This window comes from Corythoichthys intestinalis, chromosome 21, assembly GCF_030265065.1.
Source record: "Corythoichthys intestinalis isolate RoL2023-P3 chromosome 21, ASM3026506v1, whole genome shotgun sequence".
In the NCBI taxonomy this organism is placed as follows: Eukaryota; Metazoa; Chordata; class Actinopteri; order Syngnathiformes; family Syngnathidae; genus Corythoichthys; species Corythoichthys intestinalis.
The window spans coordinates 28,746,108-28,773,932 of NC_080415.1; the positions used below are offsets into that span (position 1 = coordinate 28,746,108).

Here is a 27,825-nt window from a genome sequence, read left to right on the forward strand (position 1 = left end):
TGGCTATGCCATGTTGCTTTAGCCTTTAAAGGTATGGACAGTGATCATCACACACTAAACTAACTTGTAGCGTTAGCATTAGCATTTAGCGCGGTGACTGTCTTCTTAAACTCTTGGAAAGCAATGATGTGAAATGCCCCCGATTTAACTTATCGCCTGACATTGGCTGCCACTGACTGCCATAGATGTCCAATCCGTTTGAAGTGGGAGGGATTGCCACCCTCCCAGTTCAAATGGATTGGACGTCTACTAGTGATAAATTTATTCTAATTAAGTTTATCACTTGTAGACGTCCTATCCATTTGAACAACTAACTCTCATTAACTGAAGACTGTCTGTAATTTTAACCTGCAGCGAAGCCGTCAAAAATGCGGTTCTTGCGTAGGATGGGGTGACTGTTGGTGCTGATGAGGACGCCGGCCTGAGCGTTCCGGAAGATGTCGTTCTCCTCCAGCAGCCCTGAAAATACGCGTAAAGGTTAGTAGCGAGCAGGTAATCGTTTGGTCACGTATTGTCCTACCTCTGCCGCCGTTGAATATACAAATTCCCCCATCTCTGCCATCGTGTATCTTGTTTCGCCTTAGCGTGGGGTTGCTGTCCGTTTTAATCCACACGCCTGCCATGGCGTTATCGAAGATTTCGTTGTCCTCGATAAAGCCTAGCCCTACCGCGTGCATGTCAACGTTAGAAATGTTTGTGCTGAACTTCCATGTTTGCAAGGAGGCGTCACCGAACCTGAGTTGTAGACCAAAATGCCGCCGTTTTGTCCACCCCATATCTTGTTGCGACGGATCTTTGGGTTGCTGCCCGTCCTGGCAAATACAGAGGAGTTGACGGAGGTTTTTAATTGACCAACAGAACCAGACAACACCTTTACCATGCGTACCCTAAATGAAGCTTGTTTAATTTCGGATTTACGTGTGCGACGAGAAGAGAAAAACGATTAAGATATATTTTCCTAATTATATATTTTAAAAATAATTACCGTTCTCTTTATGTTTGCCTATTATAGCTGTCAGCCCAACGTCTTTAATGAGTTGATTATAAATTACTTTTAGGTAAAAAATGTAAATTAATAAAATGTTAACAAAAAAAGTATATTAAAATAAACAAACTTGTTTACGAACGAGTTCCGTTCCTGGGCTGGCAATATAAACCAGATTTCTGCATATATCGGAATATAACCCTTTAAAGTGCCTGTGACATAAAAAGACATGTTTATTTCATATTACCCGTGGTAATTTATGCTCCTGAATTAAATGGACCCCTCCCCCTCCGGTTGTTGCTCTGTCCTGTGTCTGTCGGTGACACTACACCTGAGCTTTTCCTCCCTCAAAAAAGACAAAGTCGCTAGTTTGGGAGTACTTCGGCTACAGTAAAGAAACAGACCGCCGCGGCTTAGAGGAAGAAGGACAGCAGGACCTCCAACATGATTTCACATTGAAGTGACCATCATCAGACACTTTACACAAAATTTAAGGTACGTAAACGCCATCATGAACGTTTCCCACCAGCGACGAGAGTTCACTCCAGGATATTTAGTGTGTCTAGCGATGGTAAAACAAATACTGTAACGTTAGCTTGTTAACGAGGCAGATAACATGGCTAGTTAGCATGCCGAAACGGCTAACTAGTTTCTCGAGTCCCTGCAGGGAAATGACAAAGGCATGGGTAACATAAAATACCGTTCGGCAGGTTTAAGTAGTCGGCAATTTTGACCATTATGCAGTAATTTAGCCCTGTCGTACTGAATAAATGCTTTTTTTAATATTTCATATTCCATTTAGCACAAGAATGGTATTTGTCATGACTATATAATTTATTTAGCAATAGGGGAAAAATAAAGATAAAACGACATCCTGTAACAATATTGGAGTAGAGAGATAAAAACTGATGACATTTTGCTGCTCTTTGTCGCATTTTCCTCGTTCTGAATCCTCCTCGTCCATTTGGCTGAATTCAAAATCAGCTGAAATTGTTATTCTGCCAACGTCATCACCCAGATGGGGGCGCCAGACCGCCACAATGAGAGGAGTAGCTAAACAGCAGATAGTAAAACTAATTTCTTATCATCTGCACTTTGCCAAATTGTTGTATATAGTCCAATCGTCTCTAAATATATGATTTTAATTAACAAAATATTGCTATTTAAGATTTTTTTCTATGTTGTCACAGGCACTTTAAATCTTACAACCACAACACTTACACACAAAACATTTTATGTAATAAAAGAAGACATATTTTAGTGTCTACTGCTTTCAAATAGTTTTTTAGTGTGCTTATACACAGGTATATTTGTGAACATTACCTTATCTGTACACCGGAGTACATATGGTTGTAGATATCGTTGTCTTCCAGCACGCCATGGCCGTTGTCGTAAAAATACACGCCCACCTATGAAACAACAAGTGGCCATATGAAAACAACTCATAGCAGGAAGACAAATACACATCTTTAATATTATCAGACAGGCTATTATAATCAAATAGTCACCAGTAGATCTGAGTGAACATGTAAATCTACTTAGCTTTCTCCTATCTCATAGCACGATAAAAAGTACAATAGTGATACCTAGTGGGGAAATTACATTACTGCACATTGGTCAAGCCTTCAACAATGATACAATTTGGTGGCCATATTGACTTAACATCACGTATATTAATGAGACCTGTTTGCCGCTGTGGATCCGGTTCTTGCGCAGAACGGGGGTGCTCCCCGTCGTCACCCAGACGCCAGCTAGCGTGTTGCTGTACACCTCGTTTTCTTCGATCACCCCTTGGCCCTTTTCGTGCTGCAGTTCACAAAATTTGGCGTCACAAAACACACACTGAACCCTAAACATTGACAAAAAAGAAGTGACGTTTACCACGTAGATGCCACCGTGCTGGCCGTCGTGGATTTTGTTGTGACGCACGATAGGACAGCTGTTGGTCCGGATTTGGATTCCCGCCAGCGCGTTACCGTAGATGTCGTTGCTTTCTATTAAACCCCGCCCGTCACCGAATATGTACACACCTCCCTGGTTGCCGTTAAAGATGGCGTTGCCTCTGCACGGACACACAGAAAAAGAAAAGTCTACACTTGCTCAAAACACGTAGATTTAATCCCAACCACGTTCTTACCGTATCGTGGGGTCACTATTTGACGTAATCCACACGCCGGCGAAATTGTTAGCGTAGATTTTATTCTCTATAAACTGTCCCCGCCCCTTCTCGTGCACGTAGATGCCGCCCGTCTGGCCGTGATGGATCTCGCAGCGGACGACCGTGGGGTTGGCGTAAGCCTTCACTTCGAAACCGGCGATTCGGTTTCGGTGGATGTTGCAGTTTTCGAAGTAGCCCTAAATGTGCGCACAATTTCAAGTTGGGGCATCTGTAAATCTGAATAGCACTGTCAAAATGTCAAAACTTACCATGCCGTGATCAAACGTGAACACGCCCACGTCTCTCCCGTGGTGGATGTGGTTGCGTCTGATGATGGGGTTGCCGTGATTCTTCACCCAAATGCCCGCTAGTGCGTTGTTGCTAATTTCGTTGTCTTCGTAAATGCCCTGGAAAAATAACGGGTTAGCGCTCTCCCTCTATCCCCCGAAGAGCCAAGGAGCGGCTTACCTGTGCGTGATCTGTAATGTACAAGCCCACGTTTTCGCAGTCGCTGATGTTACAGTGCTTTATGGTAGGACAGGCTCCCTGGCCACTCACGCACACGGCAGAACCAACTGAAACGCAAGCCAAATCTGTGTGTAGTTTATGAAATGTCCATTAAATTTAAGAAGGTTAAGTCTTCGTTTACCCGTGCATGTAGAGCGTATGATGCAGTGGTCGATGTTCGGACTGCAGTTGACTGTGATTTCCAGACAGTGGTGCGCGTTGTGGTGCTGCGCCGATTTGTCGTCAGGGTTAAACTGAGGAGAAGCAAATTTGACGGTGGTAACTAGGCATGTGCCGATAACCGGTTTCAAGGTATACTGTGGTATGAAAACGTCACGGTATTAAAACCGTAAAAATTTTCCGTCATACATCTAAGGTATTAGCTATTTTTTCTGTACCAAAAATGCAGGGAGATACAGTGGGGCAAATCCAGTTCAAGTTTATTGTCCCCTAAGAGGGGGAAACTTGTCTTACAGCAGGTAACATACAGACAACGCGCTGATGCGTAGAGGAAGAAGCAATTAAAAAAAAAAAAATGACTGCAGCCGACAGTCGCTACAAACTACGCCGACGTTGCTAAAAACTACGCCCGCATGATGATGTGGTAGCAGGTAGTGTCCGATGCGTCTCATAGATATCGCATGCATTTAGAACTAGATGCGAAATGACAGACTCGGCCGCGTCTGGGCAGCGTTAGTGAACAGCCGCCATCTTTAAGCAGTAGACTTCTCAGCGCTAATAAATATAGGCAAGGCAAGGCAAATTTATTTATATAGCACAATTCAACACAAGGCAATTCAAAGTGCTTTACATCACATGAAGACCATAAAAATCACATTTAAATCAACACAACGTAAAAACCAAGACAAAAGATCGCATTTAATCACAGAATAAAAATAAATAAATAAAATTAAAACAAAAATAAAAATAAAACAAAAACTACTACTACTAATAATCATTGAAATCAGCAACGGAGATAAGCACAAGAGGAATAGAAAACAGGTAGATTGAAATATATAGACAGTTATGGATATGCAGTGCTAAACAAAAGCGTTTTTAGCCCTGATTTAAAGGAGCTAACAGTTTGAGCATACTTCAGACGTTCGGATAACTTGTTCCAGAGGTGAGGAGCATAATAACTAAATGCTGCCTCACCCTGCTTGGTTCTTGTTCTTGGAACATGCAGAAGACCGGTTCCAGACGACTTTAGGGGTCTAGATGTCTCATAGGAATCTAACAAGTCTAGCATGTATTTTGGTCCAAGGCCATTAAGTGTTTTGTAGACGAGCAGTAGTATTTTATAGTCTATCCTTTGACTCACTGGAAGCCAGTGAAGCGATTTCAAAACCGGTGTAATGTGGTCCAGCTTCCTTGTATTTGTGAGGACTCTGGCTGCAGCATTCTGTACTGCTGCAGCTTCCTGACTGATTTTTTATCAAGACCTGTAAATATACCGTTGCAGTAGTCCAATCTGCTGAAAATGAATGCATGCATAAGTTTTTCCATGTCTTGTTGAGTCAGAAGCCCCTTAAAGAGCATATGACACGAGAAAAAAAGTCTTAAATGGCATTATTATGTGAATTAGAATCATATTTTGAGACGATTCGACTATATACAACAATTTAGAAAAGCACAGATAACGAGAAATTAGTCTTTTAATCTGCCGGTTAGCCACGCCTACCATTATAGGGCTTTAGCGTCCCCAACAGGTGGATGACGTCAGCGGTAGACTGGGCTCATCGGTTTTACTATTCAGCCCATTGAGGGGGAATTATTCAGAACGAGGAAAACGCGACGAATGGAGCCGCAAAATGTCATTGTTTCAGTCTCTCTACTCCAATATTTTTACAGGATATTCTTTTTATCCAAGTATTTTTCCCCAATAGCTATATAAATGGCTTGAGAAGGACCAGTCAGCCCGTCGAGGGGGAACTATTCACAACGAGGAAAACGCGACGAAGAGAGCGGCAAAATGTATTGTTTCTGTCTCTACTTCAATATTTTTACAGGATATTCTTTTTATCCAAGTATTTTCCCCAATAGCTATATAAATTGCTTGAGAAGGACCAGTCAGCCCGTCGAGGGGGAACTATTCACAACGAGGAAAACGCGATGAAGAGAGCGGCAAAATGTCATTGTTTCTGTCTCTTTACTTCAATATTTTTACAGGATATTCTCTTTATCCAAGTATTTTCCCCAATTGCACAATAAATGGCATGTTCATGACAGATAACAGTCTTGTGCTGAATGGAATATGAAATAATAAAAATGCATTTATTCAGGACGACATGGCAAAATTACTCCATAATGGTCAAAAATGTCGACTTCACCTTTACTGTCGCACCTCCCGAACGATATTTTATGACACCTAAATCGGACATATGTCATTTCCCTTCCCCGGCTTCGGAGAATGTAAACAAACCAGAAGCCGTGACAGCTAGCCGACATGCTAACCCGAACCGAGTGATGTTTCAAAGTCTTCGAAGTGGAAAATCACACATAACTATCCTGGATTATTTGACATGACGACCCGGTTGTCGATTGTCTTAGTGGATCGGCAAACCGCCCGGCGGAGAGCAATTTACAGTTCGTTCCCCGGAGGAGGGTAGCTGGATTTGTTGTGCAGCTAACGTGCTGCTGCTAATGACCATTAGGAGAGCTTTTTACATGCCTATCAATGATAAAACGTAAGTAGTCCTTCATTTAAAGGAAGTTTGTAGTGTTTACTTTGTAATCGCTGTATTCGTATTTGACATAATACAAAACAAGATGTTTACTCACTTCCTCATAAGTCCAATGGTCCCACAGTAAATATCCACGGTGAATGGGAACCTTTTGAAACTCCAAAAAGGCGCATACGCCTCTCCCTCATACAGAATGATTTTTCTGCAGCCGTTTGGCTGGCGTGATGCGAAAAATAAACGTATTAATCCGCAAAATCAGCTGAATCCTTCGTCCTCATACACAACAGTACACTGTAGCGTGAAGAGGACGTCTTCTACCGTACACGTCACAGCGCCCTCCTCCTCAATGCAAGACCGAAGCCGGAAGTCACTCATTTTCATGGCGCGGGATTAAAAAAACTAAATAAAAATAGCGATCGTTTCCACACACATCCAAGCGGCCCATATCATTCAGGGGCATAAAATACCGCGTGTATTATGAAATAAACATGCTTTTTTGTGTCACAGGCACTTTAATTCTGGTTATATTTTTTAGGTGGTAATAAGCGGAAATATAACGTTACTGTCACTCGCACACGTAACGTTAGCTCTTCGTAGGGCTAGGTTTCTATTGATTATGACCACTGCCGATGCGTGGCTAATGTGTCTTACGTACAGGCTTTATTTAATCTGTAAAAACACAGCGGTGTAGAGTGATGAGGGTGTAAAATTAAAACATAATAAAGGTAACGGAGTTTTAGCTCAGTAGCCATTGCTGAATAAAACACTAAGTAGCACTGGTCCTTAATGTGCTCCATTTTGAACACTGCAAAAACTCAAAATCCTATCAGTACTTACAGTTTAGACTAACTTAAAACTTAACTAGAACTTAAAAATAGCTTGACACAAATGGAAATTCAATTGAAACACAAGGGGAAAACACGTAGCTTTCAAGTGGTGTGTTATCAAGCGTAATTACATTTTTAGGTAAGAAATATGTATTTTTAATAAGATCTAGAAGTTTGAGTGAAAGCAATGAATTTTTTTTTCTAGTCACATCTGAGTTGCAATTGTTGGCTGTTTTCAACAATGTACTTCGAAAGTAAAGACATTGATTGACTGAAAATGGTTCAATACTGGATTAAATGTTTTTTTTTCTCATGTATAATTGCTCTTTACTTAGAAAAAAAAAAAAAAAAAAAATTAATTAATCGATACAATTTTCAATCGATTACTCGACTGCTAAAATATTCGATAGCTGCAGCCCTAAATCTGATGACTTACTTTTAGTAACGACTAATGTAACGCGTTCATTTTTCCAAACCAGTAATCTAAATAAAGTTAGTTTCATTAATGTCTCTGCGTTACTATTTTGTTATTGCCTCATAATGTATGTAGAATGAAGAATATTGTAGTGATGTCAGAACATTTTGAATGGAAAATGTTAGAAAGGTTCCCGCTCCACGTTCGTTTCAATGGTAACCGCTCATAATTCTTCCTGTTTTGGTCTCAACACTGGTTAAAAGCAGTCGTAATCACCCCGCGATATCATTCTTTATCGATTTTTGTTTTGCCAATTTATTTTGGGTGTAATTCTAGTGTCAACCACTAGATGACAGCACATTACTTGATAATACAAATTTAAAAAAAAAAAAAAAAAAGAAAAAGAAAAAGTACACTACAGCAGGGATCATTAACCGTCCGGCAGCGGACCGTAGAGAAATAACAACTTATTAACGACTGCATTCTGGCCAAATTAACTTTGGCGTGTTGCCCTTAACACATCAATATCCCTGTCCCTATCCCTAGATATAAAACTACAAGATAGAATGTTGTCATAGAAATCCACTGATTGGACTGCTAGCAGTACATCTTGTTTTGTGCATCTATGTGTGCTTGTCTTCGATAATAATGTCTGACGCAGGGCGGGCGCATCACATTTGTTCCCTGAAATAATTAGCCCCCACACTAGAATGACTGAAAAACAGACGTCTTTAGACAGATTTTTTACAGGGAAAAGGGCACCTGACGAGCCAGAAGATGAGCCTACAACCTCGAAGAAAACAAAATCTACGCTACTTCCCATTCACTAAAGGCCCACGAACTGCGAAGGAGTGGATTCGTGACCCGTTCGTGAATAAACCGAGTGATTCGAGCATGTCTGTGCAACAGGAGGAACAATTTGTAGAGATCACAAATGACTGCGACCTTAAACGTACATTTGAGACAAAAACTCTACCGAGGTTCTGGATTAAAGTCATTCCGGAATATCCTGAGATCGCTAGGAGAGCATTGAAAACCGTGCTACAATTTCCAACATCGTATCTTTGTGCGGGCTTCTCTCACTCTCCCATCACACTTTGATGGGTTGACACTCTCGCCTCAAAGAAACAAGCTCAGGCCTCCCACTGATTCAGCGGGTGAGTTATTTTTTTCCCCTGTACTTAACACAACGGGGCTAAAAATAAATGTTATATTTGCTGTATTTTTCTGCCGCACATTGCCGGTGTTCTGAGAAATTTTCCAAGCGTATAACGTTAAAAATGGCCGCGAATGTAGCGATTCCAAAGTAAACACTACAAACTTTCTTTAAAGAAAGGAATATTAACGTGCGTTTGCCATGTTAGCGGCACACAACAACTGCACGCGGCTCTCACTTAACGACTTCGCCGTGTCGTTAAGCATTAATTTACACCATTTTAGTGTTGCACATGTATGTTTATGATGCAAATAGTTTTTTAGCACCGTTGGATAACATTGAGAGTCCAACTGAATATAAAAGAGGGCTTTTTCACCGCCACAAAAGCTTTGGGAGCAACATTTTATAAGGGTGCAACATTTGACAGAGCACTGGTCCGTGAAAAAAAGAAAAGACCCAAATCACACCGGTCCGTGGTGCAAAAAAGGTTGGGGACCCCTGATCTAAATGAATTGGAAGTGACAGGAAGTACCTTATAAATGTTGTAAAATGAATAGAAAGTGACCCATAAACGTCAACAATTTTTTTTTTAAACAGTCACACCTTTTTAAAGCGTAATATCGATTCTTGGTGGGAGCATATTGATAAAAATTAAAAAGTATCGCAATAAATCACCTTTTCGATATATTGTCACCCCAAAATAAGAGTGGGTTAAAAGCAGTGTTGTCACTAACCTGTAATCTGATTACTATTAGTAACAAGTAACGCATTCATTTTTCCAAACCAGTAATCTGAACATAGTTTCATTCGTGTCTCTGCGTTATTATTTTGTTATTGTCTCATAATGTATTTAGAATGAATAATATTATAGTCATGTACGAAGAACATTTTGAATAAAAAATGTTAGAAAGATTCTCGCTACGCGTCCGTTTCCATGGTAATCGCTCATAATTTTTCCTGTTTTGGTCTCAACACAGGTTAAAAGTAGTCGTAATATTGATATTACTTTCCCCCTACAGTTTGTGCATTGATTTTTGTTTTGCCCAATTTATTTTGGGTGTTATTCCAGTGTAGACCACTAGATGACAGCACATTACTTGATAATACAAATTCAACAAAAAAAAAAAAAAAAAAAAAAAAAACAGTACAGTAGTTCAGCTCCCCCTAGGTCTGCGCTTCTCAATTATTTTCTGTTACGCCCCACCCCAAACTCTGCCGCCACTGTAAATAGCATCATTTGTCTATAATATTACTATTATAAGTACGCCTCTGCCTCACATTGTATACTTTTTTTCTATTAGAGAAAATAACAGATGAACTTATAAAGTATAACTTTATTAACATTGTTTTGTTTGTAACAGAAAAAAACTTAACGCGCATCAATTTGCCTGAATTTAAAAAAAAAAAAAAGTCACATCCAAACTGTAAAAATACACTCAAGGTACATTTTTGACCATTTGATACTGAAAAGTAAAATCAGTAAATTATAACAAATTCAAATTGATTAGAAACATTAACTCATGAGGACAATATGCCCAAAAATTTTACCGAACAAAACAAAACTGAAAGAAGAAGGAAAAAAAAAGTGGCTTTGGACAGAAGGACAGTTTTTATTTTCCCAGTTTGCAATGATGTGTGGTTATTTTGCACTGAGCATGCTAACAGTGCTCACTGCTTTACTGATATAACACTGACAAAGCGGGACGATTGTTGGCAATATTCGGCACATTTTCGCTGAAAAATGAGATTGGGGTCTAATGTCTTTAAGTGGCATCTTAATTGATTTGGCTGTCCGCTATAATCATTTTTAGACACAGTAAACAATGGTCTTTACTGATCTACCACTGTATTAAATGTCAAAGCCAAAAGGCAAACGGCCCGAAAAAAGCGCATTCTCGGCGGCCGAGGGAGAACCGTAGGTGAGGGCGGTCGTCGTGACGATCCCAAGCCGAAAATGGCACTTCTCGGGCGGACACGTGAGAACCGGAGAAGACAGTGGGTCGCTGCGCGAGTCCGGCCAGAAAACGGCTTTCGAAAACGGCGCAGTGCTCTCCAGCTCTTCATGAGTCTCTTCCGTGTGCTCTTGCTTACTTCAAAAATACTGCGCGCACTTTGAAAATGAGAGCGCCACTGCCACCCACTGCGTGGATGTGCAAGTACACTATATTCTAGTACGGCAAAAAAACAAACAAACAAAAAAAAACATGTTCCCCGAGGTCACACGTGCCACCCCTAGCATTGCTCTGCGCCCCCCCGGGGTGGTCGCGCCCCACTATTTGAGAAGTACTGCCCTAGGTCCACATAGAAGTTTATTTCTAGAGCAATAAATGATCAAAAAGATTCCAAAAGGCTTCACAAACACAAAATTGACATGAACATATTAAATAATTGTCTCATTAATAGACATTCCCATGAAATAAATACCAGTGAAAGAAAAATAATTCAGAATTCATATAATATTAATGAAAACGAATTAATTTTAAATGATTTACTGTACATCATGAGTTGTTATGATAAAACATGAATGAATTATGAGAATTACAAGTAATAATAAATATTAAAGTACAAAAAAATATTCAATTTTATCACATTTTCAGCCATAATTATTACCGAATATTGTGTAACCTGGAGCTGCCACAAACTTATTTTGATACATTCTGCGATATGTTTGCTAATCGACTCATATTTATCACGATGTATTAACAAAAATAAAAAAAACCCGCACTGTTAAAACTCGTACTACGAATGTTATGAAACTGTATGTTTTTTGCAAATATCAAATCAACATTATCGATAAATTGTGCAGGCCTACTGCAGGGTGTCCCTTTAGATTGTGTTACACCGCCACACCAAAATAAAAGCCGCCATGCCTAGCAAATTTGATTTTTTTTTTTTTTTTAATTAAAAGATACATTTTATCATTTGTATAATTTAACAATATGTCTGGCTATATGCACCAGTGTGGGAAACCAGTTGACCTTTTGCACTGCGTTGCTGCCCCCTTTCGCTCAGAATAATTCACTGCATCTATTTTGTGACAGTTTGGCTCTCATGTCATTCACTTAGTGCTGTGTCTGTCAGTCGCATTGACACGCAAGACCAAGCCTTCTGGTTTATTGCAGTACATTCAGTGTTAGCTGGCTGTCGGGCAGTGCACAAGAAAACGCACTGTTTTGGGCAGTAGAACGTGTAAAATGAATATATACAGCTCATTATTTATGCACTATTTGCCAGACGTCGTCTGAAATAGTACATCAAATAAAAATTGTTCCTTTACACGCTTCATTCTGAAAATCACTTTGGTTCTCCTGTTGCAAGCTTGTGCCTGACTACGTTGGTGCGGAGTTGGAAATAAGGAGAAAAATCCACAGAAAGGTATTTCAAGGTAAAGAATGTAAATCTGAGCGTGATCTCGTGTACTAGCATAGCATTTGTTCGTTGCTGATGTCACTGGTTATTTCAGATGAGGATTTTGAAGTATTAAGAAAATATTTAAGTTGTCAACGGACGAGGGTCCGTTAACAGATGGACTATTATTGTTGTGGTAATGTAGTACATATTAGGGCCAAATAAAGAAAACAAGAAAAAAAAAAGGACTGAGATGTAAGTAGCTGTAATCTACTACGCATTTTGCGTACATGTTCTTCTTGGAGAAATATGAATGTGAAAAAAAAAAAAAATCATTTGTCATCATATTAAGCGATTTCGCCGCGGCACGACACTTTGGAGCTGTCTGACTGATGTAGCCCACCAACACCACAGCTTTAAAAAATGCTAGGGGAAACCCTGTACCGTTTACCTACTTTTACCTACCAAGTAATATGAAACAAGTTTATAGTTGTCTTTCCTCTAACACTCACCTTTATAGTCATGTACCCGACGTAAGCGTCCTCCGAACCCTCCATGAAAACAAACGTAGAATCTCTGGTGTTCTCGATCACCACTTTGTCTGCCACTTTACCGGGTGCTGAGAAGACACGGTTACATTGTTATCTTTCTCCAAGCTTGTAATTCAAATCAATTCTTCACATTTATTCACCTTCTATCCACGAGACAGACAAACATACCTGCGCCAATCATGGTAATTGGCGATTCAATGTAAATCCACTCGTCCGTGTAGATGCCGGAGTGGACAAAAATAAGCCCCTCGAAGTGGGCTTCCTGCACGCCGCCTAGCGCGTCTTCAATGGTGTCGTAGTACTGAAAACAATGAAGGAAAGCCTTTTACACTTAAATACTGGAAGTTGCTAATCTAAATTCTGTCGAGGAGACGTTCAGACTCACCAGCATGTTGTCCCTACCCTTGTACCTTCCCGGATTGCTGTAAAAGTGCTCTGCAAAGCCTGGTTTCACGTGGGCACCTTTATACTGAAACGTAACATATACTTTAATCAGTACACCGTAGCGGTCCGCCAGGCTTATAAAGCACTTGGGGCAAAACTGTAGCACACAAAGGTTAAAGCTAGGCCTGTCGCCATAATTTTAGTAGTCGATATATTGTCTCATAAATTAGTGCCGATATTCCATATTATTGTCAATTTTTTTAACCAATTCAACCACCAATTTAGTGACAATAAATCCTACAAATCACCCATTCAAATGCAATAAATTGTTATTCTTAAATAAAACACAAACCATACAAAAATTATATGAAAAAAACAAACACAATGCATAACGAGTCATTTCAAAACGAGCTAAGTACAGAATATGAAATAGATGAGAAACCCAATGCCATTTTTGTTCTCTGCCACTTAGTCCATCAAAAGTGCTTACACAGTATTTGATACAAAATGACTGTCATCTTGTTTTGCAAAGTGCACGTTAGCAAATTTGAAGCCAAATTATTTATTGCCAATCAGATTTTTCATAAACTGTGTCCTTTTCAAGGTATACCTAGTGTAGCATCTGAAATATGTGAGATCAACTCTAAAATTGTTATTTAGATGTTGAAGCTGAGGTGCTTTTATTTTCAAATGTTCACCGGAAGTAGGTTCGCTAAGCCGCTAACCACAAGCTTTACACTCTTTAAAAAAAAAAAAAAAAAAAAAAGGTACTTCCCTTTTCATCATGCATGGTGTCAGAAATAGATTTTTTTTTCATTTTGCGTTTGCAAATGCTGTTAACCAGCAATTTTTCAAGTTGGAAGTGTCACCTTTTAACCGCAATTTTGTATTTTGGAGAAGACTGCCAATGTTTTGTAGCAGGCTAAAGTGGTTATTACTAGGCCTGTTGTTGCGATAACAAATTTCAGTAGTCTCATTATTATTGCAGATATGCGATATTATTTCCTGCCCCCCCCAACCTATTCAACAACAAATATAGTGACAATACATCCTAATAAATCACCGATTCAAATGCAATAAACTGTTATTCTTAAATAAAACAAATTATACAGTGGTACCTCTACATACGATCGCTTCGACACACGAACTTTTCGACATCCGACGTAAAATTTGACTCGCCATTTGTTTCTACATCCGACGACATGCTCGAAATACGACGACAATGGCAGCACCGCAGATGAATGCACGGCGGATTTTCTTGTGTGACAAATCAACACTGGTTTCAGAAAAGGTTGGTACAGGTGGTGAAACAAGGAAAAAGTTGACGCTTACCTTCTAAATGAAGATGCAAATGACAGAAAAATATGAGCGTAGGGTGGGCATCCGTGAAATGGCTCAACAATACATCTCCACGGTCCTCCTCCGACCATCGTTCGCCAGTCTTTATAAGTTAAGCTGACAATTCTTATTGTGGTAACATCTCCAGAGAAATCGCCAGCTTCGCCACGTTTTCATCATTTCTTTCACAACTTATTCAACACAAAACGCCTGCTGTCTGCCGCAATTGACGATGTTCTCAAGAAAGCATTTAAAGCGAAAGTAAACTTTCACCCGCTCCCCTCCCTCTTTGTCACGTCAGCGCCGCGGTGCCTTCAGGTACAGAAAAAAACGTCCGCCTTATTAGAACCCGTTTCGTTACACTATTACAGGAATTATTATTATTATTATATTATTAATCCGATTTTTATTTATTATTTATTTGTTTTGCTATATGTAATTGCCATTTGTAATAGTACCAGCAATATTTTTTAAGGATTTAGTGCAGGTTTTTGGGCTGTGGAACGAATTAATGGAATTATAATGTATTCCTATGGGAAAATCCTGCTCGACATACGACCATTTCGACTTACAAACAAGCTTCTGGAACGGATTAACTTCGTATGTAGAGGTACCACTGTATTAACATTTTTAAATATTTAAAAAAAAAACCAATGCATAATGAGTCATTTTAAAGCTGGTTAGGTGCAGAACTTGTTGGTGAGAGACCCAATGTCACTTTTGTTGTCTACCAACCAATTAGAGCCCATTAAAAGTGTTAATTTTATCTAAAATGACTCTTCTTGTCCTGCAAAGTGCGCATGCAACAAATATGAAGCCAAATTATTATCATTTATTACATCAAACTATCATTGCCAATCAGATTTTTCATAATGGGTGTCATTTTAAATTTATTCTTGGTGTAGAATCTGAAGTGGATGTGATTGCCTCCAGAAATCTAAACATGACGTGCTTTTATTTTGAACTGTCCACCAGAAGTACATTTGCTAAGACACTAATCGTAAGCTTTACACTTAGTAAAAAGAAACAAAAACAAAGTGCACTTCGCTTTCGTCATGAATGTAGTATCAGTAATAGATTTTTTTCCCTTTTGTTCGCATTGCTTGCAAATTCTTTAATCCAGCGAATTTTCATGTTTGAAGTGTCGACTTTTAACCGCAATTTTGTGTTGTGGAGAAGACTGCCAATGTTTTCTAGCAGGCTAAAGTGGTTAGTACATTGTCTTTTTTTCCCCATTAGCCTCAATGTAGCAATGCTAACGTTTTACGTTTAATACAGAAGTGTTACCTTATTTTGTATGTCGGAACTATAATTCTACGGCGTGTTGACAGAGGTGGGTAGAGTAGCCAAAAATTTTACTCAAGTAAGAATAGTGTTACTTCAAAAAAAATATTACTCGCGTGAAAGTAAAAGTAGTCGTCCCAAAAATATCGTACTCAAGTAAAAAAGTATTTGGTGAAAAGAATACTCAAGTATTGAGTAACATTGTGAGTAAATGCTTTTTCTTTGTTGTTGTTTTTTTTTAAACAATGATATTTTTTTTCTGAGCACAAAGTTATCTATATGAACTGCTGTTATAATGATACTGTACAATAATCCATTACATAACCACAATAAGCCAAATAAATACAAAAATATATACATATCATTGAATTCTGACAAGACAAAAAAAAAAAAAAAATTACATAAATGAAGCATTATTCGTCCAAAGAGCATGAGTGCCCTCTGGTGGGGAAAATAGTTCCTAGTTTTAATAGTGAAGAGTTCCTTCATAATTGCTCTTTTGACACTAAAAGGGTCATATCTCCGGTTTTCTGTGGACTATTTTGAAATTAAAAAGATCATATCTCCGTTTTTTTGTGGTCAGTCGGTGCCAAATAAAAACTGGGAGAGGTTAAAAGGTTTCGAGTCATGTTGAGGGCAGCGCTCTATATCAAATACTTCATTTTTTTACAGCGCTTTAAAGACACCACATGGTTGAACAGCCTGACGTGAAGACAGAACGGCAGGCTTGCGTCTGATTGGTATAATGGAGTCATGTGATTACTGCTGCGACGTCTCATTGGTGAAATCTGGGGCTAATCTTGGCTTCGCTGCCTAAAAAAAAATAATAAATCCAATATGTAGAATAAAGAGGAAAAATATAACGACTCTTGTGTAGCCCAAAGTAGCGGAGTAAGGGCCCAAGTACACCAGATGCATGATCGTTGCGGTTCCGGTCCAACTCCGGTAAAAAATAGCGCCGGAGCCAATCCGTTCCCATTATATCCTATTGTTCAACGTATACCGGCCGCGTCAGTGCTCCGGATTGACTGCGAACCACCTCCTGTGTGGCGCATGCCCGCCGGATGGTATAGGCTATTTTCTATTTTTACCAGACACGCATCCGACAAAATGGGCGGAGCTGGGCCTGACGTCAAAAGCCCAGGTGCCTAATCACGGTTTAAACATGAGCAAAGATGGATGATGAGTGCTTCATCATGGAGGTGGAAACTGGAAATTCACAAAGTAATATACGATGCAGCAGATCGTTATTATAAGGACAGCATTAAAAGCGAAGCTGCAAGGTGTCCTATTATGTGTGTTTTTCTGGCAATGATATCAGACACACGGCGTGCTGACAACTTTGAGTGAAAAAAAAAAAAAGCAGCGTATCTGGAAGTGGTTCCACTGCAGAAATTCTCGTGCCCGGCGCACATACAATGTCGGTTTGTATACAGAGTCGAGGGGGAAAAGTACGAAAGAGAAAAAAGAGACACCCACAAGTTTCGACCTGGTGGTCTATTCAAGACGTTTCTCTTTCTTTCCTACATTTCACTTGACTCTTCATAGAAAAACCAACAGTTTGCGCTGGGCACAGGAATCTGCAGTGTTGAGACGCCAATTCCAAGTACGCTGTTTTTTAGTTTGTGTAGTATATAATTCGCTATCCATTTTATAAATATTACAGATTATTTAACAGTTGTTTATAACAGCTCTATGAGATGTTATGTGCCATAAATTTTAAATGTGCACAAAGATATAAACCCACCGACACAACCAATGGCATAATAGGGCCCCGCCCCCATTCTCCCCACACACGGAGCCCTGATCTCAACATGATGCAGTCAATCTGGAATTAAGAGACAGACATAACTAAAATATCAATATGCAAAGAAAAAATGTGCTCTCTCTCTGCTTCTCTGATGAGTATAGACTCCGTGTTTTTGGTTGTTTTAAATGGCACATTATAGCGCGCGATCACGCGAGCGCTCACGAGTGAACGGAGTTGGCGGACCGCAGCCGTGCCCAGCCGGTATGATTTGCCTGTTTTTGACGTACTGCGTGGCACGCAGTCAACACTGAACCGGACCGGAACCGCAATGATCATGCATCTGGTGTACTGGGGCCGTCAGAGTAGCGTCCCCCCCCCACAAATCTACTCAAAAGCAAAAAGTACAGCTTAGTAGAACTACTCTTAGAAGCAATTTTTTCTCAAAAACATAAATGTAACGGAGTACATGTAATGCCTTACTACCCACCTCTGTGTGTTGATGACCAAAAACATCGGTGAAAGGAACTGGAGTCTCATATGCCATCAACACGCATGCACAAATGTATGCTCACACGCACGTGGCGATAAATCGCAGCCATGAAAATTACAGCCTTCATTTTTATTTCCCGTGCGATAAATAGACTTATTGCATATCGCGACAGGCTTAGTTAAAGCTCTTCAAAACATAAGACGACCACCAACTCACCAGCTGTTGAAAGCTCTCCTTCCACGGATTGGGGTGTTCGTGTTCCTCGGGGCTGACCTGATAGAAGCGGCCCGGCTCGGGGTGCATCATAGGACGCGTGTACTCAAACACTTCCATATAGAGGCGCTTCCTGAAAGGTCGGTGGGGCAAAAATATCAATTATTCTGGTTCTGACAAAGTTGTTAATTTGAGGCACCCACCCACCAAAGTATGGGGTCGTTAGCAAGTTGGCTAAAGCGCTTGCAAACACAAGCTGCCCGGCAGAGGTCCTGCTCCAACAAGTAGGAGAATATTTTCAAAACCACCTCATCGGGTAGCTTCTGCTGCAGATATTGTTCTGCTGGGGCTGCTGGAAAAAAGACCAACGTGTCAGGAGAACAGAGAACGTGGCAACATCAAATGAAATAAAAGTAAAAACCACAAACCTGGCAAGTCGTGGCTCTTACCAGACACGCGCGCCCGCTTGGCCCGATGGCTGAAGGCCTCTGTGGACGACGTGGACGCTCCCTGCAAAAGAAACTCAAGTCAGGAAAATGTGTCAAGAGTAATATGCCGCAGGGAATGCAGTTTCACCTCCATCAGGCCCTTGCTGGGGCAGGCGGAGGTAGCGGCGGAGGCTGCAGCGCTTCTCTTCGGGAAAAGTGTCTTGCGGCGTAGCTGGTACGGACTGTTCTGAGCTCCTGGACCGGACTCCTCGATCGCCATCTCTGCTGCGGCGGCTGCGGGAGCCTCCTCATCTAAGCACATCAATATATTTATGGCACACATGAGAACAAAAAGGTGTGGTGCACTAACTGCAGTGTTTAACTCATCGGCTGCCATTGACGGCGCAAGACGTCCAATCCATTTTGACAGAGAGGGTGGCAGAAACGGAAACAAACGTCTTTCAGTCATTCTCTTTATACATTTCAAATGTTTATTCATTTTAATGTTTCATATTTAAGCTTCAGCTTCTCCCGTCAGCCCTTTTCTTTTCGGGTTGAATTAATTGTAAACACATATAAATGCTGTATGTTTGTTTGGATTTGTCATGCCTGAAGGGAAAATAAATAAATAAAAATAAAATAAAATGTATTAAAAACAAAGGGAATTTTAAAAATAATTAATGCTACTTCATTTATCAACTTTTGCTGATTCTAATTAACTTATTATTTATTTAGAAAAACATTTTTTAAATGATTCATTGGGGGGAAAAATGATATATACTTTTTAAAATACATGGCGTCCACATATGTTGACTAGGCATGTGCTGATTACCAATTTCAAGGTATATGGTATGAAAACATCAAGGTTTCAAAACCGCAAAATTTTTTCGTCATACCGTCCCTAAGATATTAGCTAGTTTTTCTGTCCCAAAAATGCATGGTGTAATCCCTTGCTTGCAGCTGTAAGGCTCAACCCTCCCCCACTGATTGTTGCTCAGTGTCAATGAGTTAGCTGTGCAACACAATGGCTGGAGGAGGTGAAACTCCTGAACTTTTTCCTCGTCATCGGACAAAACTAAATCGTTGGTATGGGAATACTTCGGCTACAGAGATGTTGCAGATGACCGTAGCTTATAGAAGGAAGGCCAAACGACATGTAAAACATGTTTGCAGACGGTGGCTGCTGAGGAGGCAATACCTCCAATATGATTTCACATTTCTACATTAACGGTTAGTAAACAATGTCATGAACGCTTCCCACCAGCTATGAGAGTTAACTCCAGTGTGTTTAGTGTGTCTAGCGGTGGCAACATGTGGCATTTTTTTCTCTCAGGCAACTGTCTGTGGTGAGAAACAGTGTGTATAATGCAAACATGATACGAGTCATACACGCATGTTTTTTACAGAAAATAATTCAATCATTTTTGTTCTGATGGTAATAATGTTGAGCTCTGGCTGTGGGTTTAGGCCCAGATGAAGGACAGCATTTATTTAGTAATTTTATTTAGAATATTTCAGTTAGTTTTTTTAAAACTTGATTTTAACTTAACATTATACTGTACTTAAGTTCCAATTTGCTAAGATGTTTTGAAAAATTAAAATACTTTTCAATGGAAAAAAGTTTCTTTTTTACCCAGATATCTCAAAGTAACACATTTTAGAGCTGTAATTGCAATGCCGTAATATTTTGGCTTAAGGTTTTCATACCGTCAGGATATCATACAGACACATGCCTAATTGATATCACATTTTATACTAATTGTTGATATTACATTCCCCAAACCACTAATTTTCTCCCGACTAGTCAGCCGACTATTTTTACGATTAGTCGACTAATCTAATATTTTTTCTTTCTTTCTTTTTTTCTTTCTTTTTCTTTTTTTAAACTAATTTAGCAATGAATTTTTTGTTAATGCTTATCAATTCACAAAACATTTTGGAACACTTAAATTCTTTATTATAGTACAAATAAACACGTAAATAACAATAATAAATCACAAATAAACAATGAGTTCAAATGCCTATGGCATTAACTATGCAAAAGAATGGAATGTAAACAGATTTACAACACTGACTTCGCCTTTCCAACGTGACTCAAAACAATTCTTTAAAAAAATACCTAGCATAAATAATATAGTATAGTACTATATATAATAGTATCATAATAATCATTAGAATACATTGCCAATCAGATTTTTCATAAAGGGTGTTATTTTAAAGGTATTCTTAGTGTGTAATCTGAATTCTGAAGTATGTGGGATGAACTCCAGAAATCGTTATTTATATGACGAACATGACATGCTTTTTTAAAAAAAAATATTCACCGGAAGTATGTTCGCTAAACAGCTAGTCCTTAAGCTTTACACTCCGCAAAAAAAAAGCACTTTTTGTCATTCCATGTGAGCAGTCAGCAATAGATTTTCTTTTTTCATTTGCAAATGCTGTTAACCAGCGATTTTTCATTTTTGAAGTGTCACCTTTAACCATCAAGAAGAGTGCCAATGTTTTATAGCAGGCTAAAGTAAGTTGTCCCCCCCCCCCCCCCATTCACCTTAATGTAGCAATGCTAACGTTTACAGTGTTTAATATAGATGTGTTTTCTTATTTCGTATATCTGAACTTTAATTCTACAGCGTGTTGATGAGAGAAAGGAACTGGAGTCTCATATGCCATCAGTCTAACATTCTGAACTTTTCACGCATATATTTTTTAAGCCTTCATTAACCGTTGACGGGATGTTGTGCTCGTCGATGGATCTACGTCATCGATGACGTCGACTATGTCGACCTGTCGGGACAGCTCTAGTATGTATGAGGCCAGGTTTATTAAATTACCAAAAATAGTCACTTGCCCTGTAAAGCAGGGGTGGGCAAACCGGTCCCCGAGGGCCGCAGTGGGTCCTGGTCTTTGTTCCAACTGATACAGCACAGAGCTTTTAACCAATGAGGTTTCAATGGAAATAAGAAGCACCTGACTGCAATCAACTGATTGCACTCATAACTAGAGTTGGGAATCTTTGGGCCCCTAACGATTCGATTACGATTCAGAGGCTCCGATTCGATTATAAAACGATTATTGATGCACCCCCCTCCTTTTTTTTTTTTTTTTGTACATTAGTTCCAAAATTGTTCAAAAATACTCTCAGGGTAAACCAAACTACTATTTCAGTATCAAATTAACATAAAGCAGTAAACAAATATACAAAAATAACATTAAATAAAAAAACTCCAGTCCCCATTCTGTATCAGCAGCTTTAAACTACATTCAATTAATTAAATGTTGTGAATCAACCATTAAAGTTGTTAAAATTGCTCCCGTTATTCCATAATTTCCCTTTTGTCTACTTTCGACATGTGAAAGTTTTAAAACTATTTTAAAGATAGATTTAAGTCAATATTTTACCGATTTAGGAGTATTTGAGATAAAAAGTTAATTAGGTTTGCTTGGAAGGTTCGCTACAACAGCCTTGCAGGGAAGTGTAGTGCTTTAAGATGGCGGCCGTTTACTAACACCCGCATCTAGCTTTTTGTAGCTGTGCTGCTAACGCTACCGAATCTATATTGCATCTAGTCCTATATAAATGATATCTACCGTAACATTATGTGGCTGTACTTTGTAGCAGCTTTTCGGCAGCAGTCAGGTATGTTGTTGTGTTTTTTTATCTCGTGGCATGAGTTGAGCTAGAGCCGTGAGTTGAACATTGGCATTACCGGAGGGGCCAGGTAATGAGAAGCATGATGTTTAGCTACTCTCGCTCCGTTCTGTCCCGAAGACCGCGCGGCGCGCTGAGTGTGTTGTACTTCCGCTTTACTTGGCATATTTCAATAATCGGAATTTGGATGTTTGTGAATCGTTCTCGAATCTTCCACGGCCGAATCGCGAATAATCTAAGAATCGGAAATTTTGCACACCTCTACTCATAACACACCAGATTGGTGAAAAGGTGTCCTCTTGGTGGGTTGCAGCAAAAACCCGCACCCACAGCGGCCCTTTGTGGAATAGTTTGCCCACCCCTGCTGTAAAGGGTTTACAATTAGCTGAAAAACAGTGATTTGGCGTGGATACATTCAGCTCCCTTGTAGGTTGATGTTAGGGGTGTGACAACATATCGACTTGATTATATATCGTGATAGTTTGCATCCCAATAGGGTATCAATATGCTTCTGTCAAGAATCGATACATTATTATTATTATTATTATATATTTTTTTAAATAGCTGTCGTAACATGAGGTACTAGGTGTTCCCACCCATAGTGAACATAACATTTTGGGTTATGTACGCAACACCTGTGTTATACCAAATGTTAATACAGTGGTACCTCGACATACGATCGCTTCGACACACGACCTTTTCGACATCAGACGTAAAATTTGACTTTCCATTTGTTTCCACATCCGACGACATGCTCGAAATATGACGACTTACGACAGTAGCGCAGTTACCTTGTTTTCCCGCAAGACAGACGCACAGCGGTTTTTCTTGAGAGAAATCAACATGGGTTCCAAGAATGTTAGAGAATGTGGCAAAAAAAGGAAACAAAAATATGAGCATGGTGGGTGCATCTGTGAACTGACTTGACAATACAATGTCTACAATCTCGACGGTCCTCCTCCGATCGCTAGTCTTCATAAGTTAAAGTGCCTGTGACACGAAAAAGCATGTTTATTTCATAATACACGCGGTATTTTATGCCCCTGAATGATATGGACCGCTTGGATGTGTGTGGAAGCGATCGCTATATTTATTTAGGTTTTTGAATCCCGCGCCATGAAAATGAGTGACTTCCGGCTTCGGTCTTGCATTGAGGAGGAGGGCGCTGTGACGTGTACGGTAGAAGACGTTCTCTTCACTATACAGTGTACTGTTGTGTATGAGGACGAAGGATTCAGCTGATTTTGCGGATTAATACTTTTATTTTTTGTATCACGCCAGCCAAACGGCTGCAGAAAAATCATTCTGTATGCGGGAGAGGCGTATGCGCCTTTTTGGAGTTTCAAAAGGTTCCCATTCACCGTGGATATTTACTGTGGGACCATTGGACTTACAAGGAAGTGAGTAAACATCTTGTTTTGTATTATGTCAAATACGAATACAGTGATTACAAAGTAAACACTATAAAATTCCTTTAAATAAAGGACTACTTACGTTTGATCATTGATAGGCATGTAAAAAGCTATCCTCATGCTCATTAGCAGTTAGCTGTTAGCGCGTTAGCTACACAACAACTCCAGCCACCCTCCTCCAGGGAACGAACTGTAAATTGCTCTCCGCCGGGCGGTTTGCCGATCCGCAAAGAAACTCGACAACCGGGTCGTCATGTCAAATAATCCAGGCTAGTTATGTGTGATTTTCCACTTCGAAGACTTTGAAACATCCCTCGGTTCGGGTTAGCATGTCGGCTAGCTGTCACTCCTTCTGGTCTGTTTACATTCTAAGAAGCCGGGGAAGGGAAATTACATATGTCCGATTTAGGTGTCATAAAATATCGTTCGGGAGGTGTGACAGTAAAGGTGAAGTCGACTGTTTTGACCATTATGGAGTAATTTTGCCATTTCGTCTTGAATAAATGGATTTTTATTATTTTATATTCCATTTAGCACAAGATTGTTATTTGTCATGACCATGCCATTTATTTAGCAATTGGGGAAAGTACTTGGGTAAAAAGAATGTCCTGTAAAAATATTGAAGTAAAGAGACAGAAACAATGACATTTTGCCGCTCTCTTCGTCGCGTTTTCCTCATTGTGAATAGTTCCCCCTCGACGGGCTGACTGGTCCTTCTCAAGCCATATAGCTATTGGGGAAAAATACTTGGATAAAAAGAATATCCTGTAAAAATATTGGGAGTAGAGAGACTGAAACAATGACATTTTGCGGCTCTCTTCGTCGCGTTTTCCTCGTTCTGAACAATTCCCCCTCAATGGGCTGAATAGTAAAACCGATGAGCCTAGTCTACCACTGACGTCATCCACCTGTTGGGGACGCTAAAGCCCTATAATGGTAGGCGTGGCTAACCGGCAGATTAAAAGACTAATTTCTCGTCATCTGCGCTTTGCTAAATTGTTGTATATAGTCGAATCGTCTCAAAATATGATTCTAATTCACATAATAATGCCATTTAAGACTTTTTTTCTGGTGTCATATGCTCTTTAAGGTTACAATTATTATTGTGTTAATATCTCCCAAAAGTCCCCAGCTCTGTCAGGTTTTTAATCATTTATTCCAGAACTAATGCCACAAAACATGCCTATATGTCCGCCGCAGCTGGACAAAGTGAAAATAATAAGTCCTCCCTCAATCTGTCAAGTCAGCCACGCGGTGCGTTCAGGTACACCACGCAAAACACATCCGCCACATTAAAACCCCATTTGTTACATTATTACAGATATTATTATTACTATTATTATTATTATTATTAGGAGTGGGAACCCTCTTGGTACCTATCGATACAATGCGATTTGCGATACAAAGCTCACGATAATGATGACCTGACGATATGGCGATACGACGATTATCGATACATTGCTCAGGAAATCATTCTAGGATATTCTACAAACAATTAATAAACAGTAAAACAAGCTTCTGCTGCGAATTGGAATGAATTTATCATTAGTAGACGTCCAATCCATTTGAACTGGGAGGGTTCATTCGCTGCCATCCCTCCCACTTCAAACAGATTGAACGTCTATGGCCGTCAGTTGCAGCCAACGCCAGGCAATGAGGTAATTTTGGGCCATTTAAAGTCATTTACCTGTTCATTTTCAGTTACTTCTTGTTAATTTTGTTTTTTTTTATGGGTCACTTCATGTTCTGTACCTCAAAATAAACAGGTAGTGACCCAAAAAATACCCAAATGAATAGGCAGTGACTCAAATTCAACAGGAAATGACCCATAAATGCCCTAAAATGAACAACAAGTGACCTGTAAATGCCCTGAAAATCGGACAGAATGACTGTGAATGCTCTGGTTTCAATTGAACGAACGTTTCCAGTCTAAATGGATTGGGCGTTGAGCACCATCAATGCAGCCTTAGAGTTAACTGAGACACTATTATGATGGAAGATTTTGGTAGCAACTTGTTAGTTCCTTTTTATTATATTTTTAGACGACTCCTTTTTAAAACGATATCTCAATTCTTGGCAGGAGCATATCGAAAACCTTTTGGGAAACAAAGCATCACGATTTATCACCATCTCGATATTTTGTCACACCCCTAATTATTATATTATTCTGATTTTTATCCATAATTTGTGTTGCTCTGTGTAATTGCTATTTGCAGTAGTACCAGCAGGATTTATTAAGGATTTAGTGTAGGTTTTCAGGCTGTGGAACGAATTTAAGGGATTATAATGTATTCTTATGGGAAAATCCTGCTCGACATGCGACCATTTCGACTTCCAAACAAGCAGTGTTGGGCACGTTATTTTAAAAAAGTAATTAGTTATAGTTACTCACTACTTCTTCCAAAAAGTAACTGAGTTAGTAACTGAATTACTCTATAGTAAAAGTAACTAGTTACCAGGGAAAGTAACTATTTCCGTTACTTTAAAAAGAAGCTGTTGTATGTCAAAGACTTCGACATTTTTTGAGCAGTATTCGAGTCAGTTGAATAGAGAAGAATAGACAGGTAGTTGTGTTATAGAACCTTGTAATATTTATTGCACCTCCCCAGCAACAGATTTATCCTACACTTGAAGTGCAACAAAAATAAAGACATTTGAATTGCTTACCACAGATGTCGACAAAAGCTTTGCCCCGGGACATAAATTACACTTTACATGCACGTTCCTTCCTTTAATTTCGACCAACTTGAAATAGTGTTTATAGCTCCACCTCGTAAAAGACAAATTTTCCCCTGAATGCTCTGCCATCATATCCCTCTGCATCTGTTTTGCGTGTGTGTGTTTGCCGAACGCGCTGTTCCGGTTTGCGTGTGAAAACACCGGCTCTGAAGTACGTGCGCTATTAGGCTCGAGCGTTTACGTCACAGAATGGGGGCTCACGTGAGATTTGACAACAACGCAGCAATATTGGAAGCAGGTCTGGCTCGCGGGACATTAAACTTTAACTTGCCAGTTCGATAAAGAGACAAACTCGTTACTAAGGCGAAGAACAGATATGTGATCAAACTTAAGGATGTGAACAATGTTGACCCTTACGAGCAAGCCGAAGACAAATGGAGCAAAGATGTCGACGGGCTTCCACAATTACACGAAATGGACATTCTGCTGTATTTATTGTTTGGTGTATGTTACTAAACTCATCAGCGATTCCGAAATTACAAATCGCTACAAAGCTATGAACAGTTTTGCCGCGGATGGGTGCAGGACCTGCACATTATGACCGTATCAAACGGCAACTCCATCGTTTTTGCAAAGGCAGGCTATGTGTGTTTACTATTTTCATTGCCACGAACCTGAACGCACCCCACGTCTTGGATGACAAATAAACAGAGCAGAGTAGACTCGCTACGGCTGGTAGTTACTTCAATTTATTTAAAGTAAGTAACGCACCGCTTTTGACTGTCAGTAACGGTAACTGCGTTGTAACGGCGGAAAAAATAATTAGTTAGATTACCCAGTTACTGAAAGGCATAATTTATAACGGCGTTATTCCCAACACTGCAAACAAGGTCCTGGAACGAATTAACTTCGTATGTAGAGGTACCATTGTATTGTGGCATACAACAGGACCCAAATTTGTGATGTCCACATACGAGTTTTTAAATGGCTAAAAATAGTCATTTGCTCTATCAAGGGTTAACAATGATAAATGGAGCAATTTGGCGTGGATACGTTCAGCTCCCTTGCAGGGTTGACACTGTCTCATGTGAGGTAGACAGACAATGGTTGGTCGTGATAGATAATGCCAGATGTACGCCTGTTTTGAGTCTTATAATACACATCTTTAGAAATTTGATTGTGGTGGAGTCTTGTGAAAAAAGGGCCACACATGAGACGGGGAAGCCTGGCTCGAGGCTCCAAAAGCCAAGTGCGTAGCAGGCAAATCCGCGGTGTAAACAAATGCAGCTAGCAGCGACGGCTAGCATGAAAGAACAAGGAAGACAGCGAAAATGAACGTTCCAAGCGCCGCACAAAATGGACCCAGTTAAAAGAGCCACGGGAGCACAACCGTGGCAGAGCGGCGCTTTTGGCGCAGTCTTGGCCGGGCGTCGTCACCCCGTTGACGGCCGCTTAATGTTTTTGTTCCACCCCAAAGATGGCAGTGCTGCGGGACGCCGCAGATTTACACCCTCGGAATCGTTAGTGACAGCTGGGAATGCGGCGCGATAGCTAACGAAGGGGG

The 27,825-nt window shown here is 39.9% G+C and overlaps 1 protein-coding gene across 3 annotated transcripts in view; it reads right to left on the reverse strand.

Annotated features, from left to right (window-relative positions):
- The window catches only part of fbxo11b (F-box protein 11b), a 36,936-nt gene that overhangs the window by 8,430 nt on the left and 681 nt on the right, over positions 1 to 27,825 (reverse strand). The window contains exons 2-18 of one of the 3 annotated variants that reach the window (XM_057826219.1): positions 18,667 to 18,830; positions 18,540 to 18,600; positions 18,298 to 18,439; positions 18,094 to 18,223; positions 13,017 to 13,100; positions 12,800 to 12,932; positions 12,593 to 12,699; positions 3,793 to 3,904; positions 3,612 to 3,718; positions 3,413 to 3,550; positions 3,123 to 3,340; positions 2,867 to 3,047; positions 2,669 to 2,791; positions 2,309 to 2,394; positions 736 to 812; positions 521 to 664; positions 349 to 459 (exon numbers count right to left, since the gene is read on the reverse strand). In XM_057826219.1, the coding sequence (XP_057682202.1) occupies positions 349 to 459; positions 521 to 664; positions 736 to 812; positions 2,309 to 2,394; positions 2,669 to 2,791; positions 2,867 to 3,047; positions 3,123 to 3,340; positions 3,413 to 3,550; positions 3,612 to 3,718; positions 3,793 to 3,904; positions 12,593 to 12,699; positions 12,800 to 12,932; positions 13,017 to 13,100; positions 18,094 to 18,223; positions 18,298 to 18,439; positions 18,540 to 18,600; positions 18,667 to 18,830 (2,118 nt within the window). Of the gene's footprint in view, positions 1 to 348; positions 460 to 520; positions 665 to 735; positions 813 to 2,308; positions 2,395 to 2,668; positions 2,792 to 2,866; positions 3,048 to 3,122; positions 3,341 to 3,412; positions 3,551 to 3,611; positions 3,719 to 3,792; positions 3,905 to 12,592; positions 12,700 to 12,799; positions 12,933 to 13,016; positions 13,101 to 18,093; positions 18,224 to 18,297; positions 18,443 to 18,518; positions 18,601 to 18,666; positions 18,831 to 27,825 lie in introns of all 3 variants that reach the window. The other 2 variants (XM_057826218.1, XM_057826217.1) reach the window with 2 other exon arrangements.